This window comes from Meleagris gallopavo, chromosome 2 (assembly GCF_000146605.3).
Source record: "Meleagris gallopavo isolate NT-WF06-2002-E0010 breed Aviagen turkey brand Nicholas breeding stock chromosome 2, Turkey_5.1, whole genome shotgun sequence".
Taxonomy (NCBI): domain Eukaryota; kingdom Metazoa; phylum Chordata; class Aves; order Galliformes; family Phasianidae; genus Meleagris; species Meleagris gallopavo.
The window spans coordinates 63,331,767-63,340,767 of NC_015012.2; the positions used below are offsets into that span (position 1 = coordinate 63,331,767).

At 33.9% G+C, this 9,001-nt stretch overlaps 1 protein-coding gene across 1 annotated transcript; it reads right to left on the minus strand.

The window, feature by feature from the left end:
* Positions 1-891: 891 nt before the first annotated feature.
* Positions 892-8,613, minus strand: LOC109366155 (polyphosphoinositide phosphatase-like). Its single transcript, XM_031552512.1, has 6 exons — positions 8,499-8,613; positions 7,349-7,472; positions 5,338-5,494; positions 4,164-4,214; positions 2,314-2,462; positions 892-1,094 (listed from the first exon to the last, which is right to left on the minus strand). Exons 3-6 carry the CDS (start codon positions 5,436-5,438, stop codon positions 907-909), a joined length of 489 nt encoding a protein of 162 aa, XP_031408372.1. The 5' UTR covers positions 5,439-5,494; positions 7,349-7,472; positions 8,499-8,613; the 3' UTR covers positions 892-906.
* Positions 8,614-9,001: the final 388 nt, after the last annotated feature.

Consider the following 9,001-nt stretch of genomic DNA (forward strand, 5'->3'; position numbering starts at 1 on the left):
TTTAGTTAAGAAGTTAGAGATAAATTGTCTAGTGTGACTGTGCCACTTTGTGCTGCTTCCTTATCATAAGAGAGACCCAAAAAAGAGGGAAGAAGTCATCTTCTCATCAAATATGCACAGTGAAGATTATTGTGTCTCAAGAAGTGCCTGTAGGGTCCACCCATACCTACCACTTCAAGTAAGACCGAAGATGAAAAAGTGGTATATAAAAACAGACATACCTGCCTGTCTGAGGACCAAGCCAATGACGAAAGCTTGACAAGAATGAAAACGTAAAACTAAATTTTGCAAAGACAACTCTAACCTTAGCTTCATAATTGTATTTACTTTCCCAAATATTTTGTTAACAAGCTTCTGAATTAACATGGAATTGCTGACGATCAAAATCTATTGTCCCCGTAATATACTAAACTCTTAACAGCTAAGATATTTGGAATGAGATATTAGTTTGAGCTTTTTCTCCTATTGTTACCATGTACATAGACCCATTTAAAATAATTCCACAGTAATCATGAAGGTCTATCATCAGCATCAACAGAAACACTGCTGAAACGTACCACCCACTGCCTCACTGTGCTCACATCCACTGTTTGGTCTCCATAAACATACAACAAGCAGCAATGAATGTCAATGTATGCCATTTTTTCCAAGAATTCAATTCCACCCCTTTGCTTCATACACACTTCCATTTCAGATGCCATTTTGTCAGACTGCTCCTCTGCTGCCATCTGTCACACATCAACAACACGTAACAGAGTACTGTTAGGAAGCTTCAACCTTTACTGCCATAACACCAACACTCATCTCCGGCATTGTGGGCCAACACAATAAAACAGGAGGAGTTACTTTTGGAGCAGCCCTCATAAAATTAAATGGTGATCCTACAAAGAAATACTTCAATGTATTTCACACAGTCAAAGTTTTTAAATTGATAACTGCCATTTGTTTCACGAGCAAAAGGATACTTGATTGTCCACAGAATCCATGAATGATATACAGCAGCCAATCACGATGAACAGTATTTTTTACTGCCTCCAGAAGCTTCCCATTCCACACATACTTTTCATAAGGTTTACTGCAAATTCCAAAAACACCTACAGAGTTGTTACAATGAAAATGCATTAGCAATCAAGAAACAAATTCAACTGCATTGAACTGTTGTAAAACATAAGTTCATTGCATCCTTATTTTGATTTTCCCTTGGCTGCAACTCATCATATTGTTTACTCGTGTTCATGAAGTTTGCCAAATACAGATAACTTCAAATAATTGCTCAAGGTCTGCATTTATTGAGAGTTACGATTTTTCTGCAGCTGCCAGCCTCTGTAACGTCCTTTAACAGACTTTGCAGAATTTTCTGATAGGACTTTGTAAGATTCTCAATTCTATGTGAGCTCTGGAAGACTGTGCTTAACCATGGCCCCCTATAAAAACAAAGTATTTCTTTCCCTCTTCCATCATAAGTTAGCCTGGTTTTCTTAATATACACCAACATCACGAAATGCAGCTGTTGTTGAGTCATGTATTAAAATTAAATTTCTGATGTATTCGGAACGTGCGTCCTTACCCGTTTCAAAAAATAGGATATTATATGTTTAAACAAGGAAAAAGTGGTGCATTACCACTATTTATTGACAGTGCTTTCAGATAATCTGTATGAATCACCGGACAATAAAATCTAGAAACATCAACTGAATGAAATTCAAACCTGAGAATTTAGGGAAACAGGTTTTTTTTGTGGGCTGTTTTTGTTTTTTTGGAGGAGAATTGCAAAGCGTAAGAGAGAATACAATTTTCATTTCTGATTAGTGATCTTATGATCTTATATTATATGCACATATAAGATCCAAAGTAAAGGCTGTAGTTTTCAAATGAAATCAATTTTTCTTAGGCTGCCAGATAGTTCTTACGACATCAAGTTGATACTACTTTCATACAATTCCTCCGTCATCAGTATTTTCCAAAATGAAACAAAAAGGTTTATTGGTACTTAAAAAGTTATTGATTCCTATTAGGTTTGCAATTCATTCCTACTGAGTCCTACAAGTCAGTTCAATAATCAATTGCTAGAAAATGTCAACATGTTCAATTATCTACCTGAGTTGAAATATAAATTACCAAAATAGCTATTAAGCACCTCTAGAAATTGCATTGTTCAAATATCTAATTGGTGCTTTATATAATCTTTTATTAATTCACAATTTATGAGAGTACTGATGAGTATAGAAGAGGTTTCTAGAAAGTAAGAAGTGGAATATATTCTAAATGAAATCACTACCAGCAATATTTACTTAACTAAACATATTTGCTTACCACTTCCACCCTGTGTTGAAAGTCCTTCATCTTCAAATATATCAAAACTTTCTTGTCGGGTCTGAGTTGTTTCAGTTTTTAATATCTCAAGTGGCATTCTCAAAACAGTAAGATTATACTGAAGAGAGTGAGATAGATCATAGCTGTAACTGATAAGACAGTTAACATCTGTTAATAACTGCAGAAGAATAGTTTTGGGTTTTTTTTAAACCCTTACTCCCCATCCATACTTTTATTTAACAGAGAACTGTATTCTCCATTAAAAATAAACATATTTAAACAAAATACACAGATTCTGATTCTACACTGCCAAATGGTAGAGATGGTTTCCAAAAGAAACTTTATTAACACAGAAATTACTCATGCTACAATAGTTTAAACTGTATATTCTTGTTATATTTGAAAACTGGACATGCCTTTTGAAAGAAAGCATATCTGAAAACTTTCTTCGCTCTGTCCCATAAAGCAGCCCAGAAGATCAAAATTATCTATTCCACTAGAAATATCCAAATATGTTACAAACAACCTAGAATTTAATACATTTAAGTACCAACCTCTAACTACTGCTACCAAAAAAAAAAAAAAAATTAGTCCACAAAAAATTTCTGTCCTCAAATTTATGACTATGCTATGATCCTAAGAGTGGAGGCTGATTAGCAAAAGTTGTGGTTTAGTTTGTTGTTGTTGTTTTGTTTGTTTGTTTTTAATTAGTTCCATAACAGTTACAAATTCTGCATCTCATGTCTTTTACACTGACAACACTATACTTGTTACTAAATTTTACATGTCATTAGGGTTCTTTTCCCCATGGAGAAAAACACAAGATTTCCATTTTAGCCTAAGGCAGCAACAGTGATTACCGGTTCTCTAGTAAGTTCTAGATATATTCATTAATGATACATAACAAATTAGGCAAATAGATTTATGGCTGCTAATAACATCCTACTCAAACATTCACTACATTTTCATGAACAATTTAAATTAAACTGATAAAAGTGTAAAACTGTCTGATAAACATGAAACCTCTCCTTTTTCCTCTAGGCAGAACCACAAAAACACGTGCTGATAATCTCCAAGTTAATTTAAAAATGGGGTTGTTTAATTCTAGGGCTCACAGAGAAGAAAACAACAGTTTTCATGCAGTGAGAAAAAAAAAGCCTTCCCATGCAAAACCATCAAACAGACGTGAAACTTGGGTAGGTTTCTTCTTCTTAGATGAAGGATCTATTTCTGTATCTTTGTTCTGGAACCAAAGCAAAGCTCTATTTCTGAGAAACGTGATCAAGAAAAAAAAAACTGACAAGACAAGCAAATGACCCAAAATACGCTACTTTCAAAGTGAACATTATCTATTTAATTTTTACGGTAAACAGAATTGGGCAAAAAGAAATCACGTTGTTGTCTGAGCTGCAGAACTATATCTATTTCAGTTCAATGCACTTATACTTACAACTGCAAGAAAACAGTGACCCCACAATTCCAACAATATTCAGCTCTATATTTCTCTCTATTCTACAGATTCTTCTCCAAATTCACAGATCTCCACATGGAGATCATGCACAGACTGACCAGGTTGCATATCAAAAAGAAGAGATTACTGCTGACCATACATTGCAGTTTTTCTATTGGTGAAATACTAAATTTTACTATTGACCTTCTACCCTGTCACTAATACTTCTACAGCTTCAGTAGAGTCTCTATTCCTGCTTACACTGTTGAAGTAGAAAGTAGGTTCAAAAGACAGAAAATGGACAGTGTGATCAAATCTGTCTTACTTCTCTAGGATAACAACCTAAAAATGTTATCAAAATCAAGTGGAACAATACCATTGGTAAGTAACCAATACTTACCTAAAATAGAAGTTGCTAGAAAGGTCCACATTTTGAAAGATTCTCAGATACCTAGAAAATAATGCAAGTTATAGGGAAAAGTATTACTAACCAGATAGACTGAGAATCATTCAGGACCTCAGCAAGTAAATTGGACAGAAATATCAATTCTTGTTGTAAATTCTCTAGCTATTCTTCTTGCAATTGTTTTGATAGCCAGGTAATCCTGCTGGAATGTCAACAATGGGATTAAATTAGTAGTCTTTTTTAAACAGTGTCTATGTATGTGAATACTGTTCTTCAGGCAGTTTCAGATACAGCTGTAGTTCTATTTTCTATAAACGTTGGTCAAAATTTCTAGGGCTTACAAAAGTAAATTTCAAACAGCACTATATAATGAATAAATATCTGCTTCACCCATCATACACTTACAAGTTCTCAGAAGAAACCATAACACAACCTATGAAAGACCTCAGTACTGAAATTGGTTACATAATACATTCTGTTAGATTTTAAGAGGGGAGACTGAGATCATATTAGTTATATCTTAATGTGGAAACCTTTTTAACAGTTAATAACACCTTTATTTATTACCTGCCATCAGTTCATCATAGTCTATCACAACTCTTAGGTTATTCGCAGTTGGTAGAGATGAAAAAACAGTTTATTGATACTATTTGACTGTTATTTCAAAAAGTCAAGTTATCCCACCCTGATATAATCAGCATCAGGCCCAGATCACAGATAGTAAAACAAAGCTAACCTTATCTATGGGTAAACTTGTCACCCTTTACAACTCCTATGTTCACGAGACTCTGACAGTACAGAAAGATTAAATTAAATAGTCTACTCACTACTTCTTGAAAGGCAAAGATTTCTTTGAGTGAGATTAACATGATTGAGTGACTGAAAACAGGACAGTAACTCAAACAATATAAAACAGTACTAACTAGCATCACACTGCCTTCGTAGATCACAATGCTCTGAGACTAACAGTGGTATTTACCCTCCAGGCTAGAGGCCACAGAAATTGTAGCCCATGCTTGCTCCATTCTTCTGCACTGATTTATCAACTAAAATAAAATGATTTGAATGACAGAACAGAAGGAAATCCATGACCAAAACATCTAGTTGTAGTTTCTCACTGCTTGGAAAAATATTCAAAAGGTACTTGTCATCTATCATCATTACTTACCTGGCTTCATCAGGATGAGTAACTCTTACAGAGTCATTTGGAATGTATATCATGTTTGTATCTTCTATTTTGTATATTGCATGACCTCCAATATCTGCCATTTTTCTTCTTTTTGTTATCAACACAATATAGTAGCCTTCTAAAAACCTGACAAAACCTATTGAAAAAGCATTAAAAAGCCATTAGTTGGAAGTTTGCATTGATTTGACTGTAGTTAGAAAAACTATCAAAGCTGCTGAAGATTTCAAAATCTTTTTGTTTTTTCTCTCAAATTTATAAGTATGTATATGTAAATAATGAAAAAGATTGATAGACTCTTACAATCCACTCCTATGCTTTAGAAAATACAGTACATAGACTTCTAGCTATATTCTGATGCTTTCCGGTTTGTTTTGTTTGTTTGTTTGTTTTTTGTTTTTTACTTTTTTTCCCCTTCATTGTGCGTATTTTCAATATTAGCAGGATAAGACACAGATTATTCTGAATGAGTTTCTGACTGCTCAAGGCACTTGCATTTGCTTTTTATAGGACTCACATCGTTAAGAATGAAGCATAGCCCAAAATCTACATTTTCCAGAGCAAGGAGGAAATTCAGTCTCCAATTTTCTTTTCAGGTTTATGTATCCTCTACTAGGGAGGAGCAGAAAACAAGAAAAGGATTTGAGGGTATGACAAGAATTTCATTCTCTCTCCCTCTCCTTAGCAGCAGGGAATTAAATCCCTTGTCTTCCAGAATCTCCCCAAAATGATCCTTTCAGAGCATTAAGGGCAATCCTTTCTTGCTATCTGCTTTTTCAGAAAACAAGCTTCACCCTGCTGAAGTCTAGAAAATGCCATCTCTGACTTTACTGATTAGAATTTAAAAAAAAAAAAAGGGCTTCTGAACCCCCCAGACTCACTCTTTCACACTACAGAGCATTGTCATACTTCTTCATTGAATTTCTTTTTGAGATGGCTCTTACATATCATTTGAAAAATGTGGAAAACAAAACATTAAATACAATAAAAATGTATAAATTTAAATTAGAAAGAAATACATAAACATCTCTGAACCAAAATCTGTTTCTAGTATAAATATAATACAGGCAGTGATACAACGGTACTAAGTTTAATTAACTAATAAATTGTATCAATTAGCTCTTGGAAGGTTGCTGCCTCAAAGAAAGAGCCTGAAACTCAGTAACTGCTGCAATGCTAACAAATATATCAGTGTGGAAAAATAATCCTTGCTTGCATTTATATTTAATTTCCTTTGCATTTTAACTTTAAGACGGACAAGCAAGCATACTCATGTACCTCCCTGTAAGAGTTGGAGGATGCAGTGTGATAGTATGAACAACAAATCTTTTCTTCTCCCTTATTATCTCTCTCCTCAGAAAAATGGCCTCACCTCCATAAGATAAGGAGACCCTACTGACAATAAGTAACAAAGTCTTCCATTGGAAGCAGCTAGGCTATTGACTTTCAGTTGCTAAGTAGAAGTCAAAGTTCCTCCTGTATCCTCCAGATAGTGAAATCATCTACATGAATAGTCCTTATTCTTTGAATCTTGCCAAATTTTATCCTAAAGTCCAATTGGGAACCAAGGCATTTCCCCTTAACTCCTTATATATATATTTTTTTTTATATTATTATATATTTATATATTTTATATTTATTATATATTTTATATATTTTATATTTATTATTTTAATATATATATTATGTATATTTATATATATATATTTATAATATATAAAAATATACATAATATATATATATAAATATATATATTTATAATATATATATAAATTTATATAAATATAAATATAAATATATATATAAATATATATATATATAACATTGTTTTTTGGAATTTTGGAGTTCTAAAATTCAGGGGTCCATTGTCCATGCTCTATGCGTAAATCTTTGGTTAAAAAAAAAGTTAAAACAAGGGAGGCAGAAAGACATATAGTGAGACACAGTAAGCCTCACCTCCATAAGAATATAGCAAACAAACAAAAACACTTACCTACTATACCAAAAGCAGATACAGCTCGGGATAAACCAGAAGAACCCTTCTGCCCAATCTTTGTTCTGTTCCCCAAGTCTAAGCGGCCAAGAAGTTCCCTGACCTCTTGTTGTGTATATACATGCTTTAAAAGAAAAAAAGTTCCTCAAGTTACTGCTTTGGCAGCTAAATGTTATTTCATTCAGAGAGAGGTAGAATTTATTTAACATAGCATAAACCATACCTCTTGTTTCTCTCCCACCAGCAAGTACAACAAGATGTTATGCACAAAGCCTGCCATTCACAGTGACAATAATATTCACAGTCATGTAGGAATTCAGACCCCTCTAAGTCTGAAGTGTTTAGATTTCAAACCTTAACCTTCTTGGAAAAGAATCCAAGTCTTAAGATTCTTGTTGCTGCTGTTTATTTTGCTTCTGGTATGATATATCAAAAACGCAGAAAAATCTGGCTTAATAGAAATTAAATGTATTTAGCACTTAAAATAGCATAACCAAGCATAACAAAATCATTAGGAGAATATACATCATCAACTGAAGACCTTGAGAAATTCTGATTAAAGCGAATGTGTTTTTCAGAGATCTTACGGGTACGCTCCATGCCATATATGGTCATTATCACACTAATATTGTACGCATCCGACATATGAGCCTGAGAGAGCTGGGACTGATTGGTCTGCAGAAGAGAGCACTCAGAGGAGATCTTCCTAATGTGTATCAAAATACCTAACAGAAGACAGTAAAGAGGACTCAGCCAGACTCTGTGGCATCCAGCAAAAGGACAATGGGCAAAAGACACAAATTGAAATAGAGGTCAATTCCATTTGAACATAGGAAAAAAGCTTCTTTTATTGTGGGGATGGTCAAACACAGGAACATGTTACCCAGAGATGCTGTGAAGTCTTCATCCTGATCCAGAAACTATTGGGCTTTGCCCTGAGCAATCTGATCTAATTGCTACTGCTCTGAGCACAGGGGTTGGAATAGACAATCTTCACAGTTCTCTCCTAACCTCAACTTCCTATGACTGTGATTCTGTGCCAGACATTTGTTAAACAGATTAAATACACACCATTTAATTACACATACCATCTCACATACAGTAATACTTGGAATAACTGGAAAAAATAAATAAATAGAGAAGCACTCACCTTATCATCAATTATAACTAAGTCCTTTGGTTCAGTGCGATCTATTTTCAAAACACGGTACTTGGTTTCTGCATGATTACTTCCAACGAGAAAATACCGCTAGATTAAAAAAAAAAGAAGTCAGAATATTATTCAGTATAAAGCCACCAAACCCCACTCTAACATAATACATCAACAATGCAATTTATATAGCTTCTAGGTTTGATCCATATATTGGATCATCAAAAAAGCAGTATTTAATCTGGCCTACTAATGTTCTAGATATCAATACTTTGTGTAAATACATTTGTACACAACCAAACTCTACAGCTTAAAAGACCTCATTCACTACAGTATATAGGGAAGAACAAAAATTAAAAACTTGGGGAAAGTGAAAACTTGCTTAGAGAAGAAAAGATACATCTTACGCAAGGCACTGTCCAACTAACTTTTGCACCAGCCTTCCTGTCTTCTTGTTTCCTATGTGGAATTCAGCAAAAGTTCATAGACAAATGTGTGAAGTC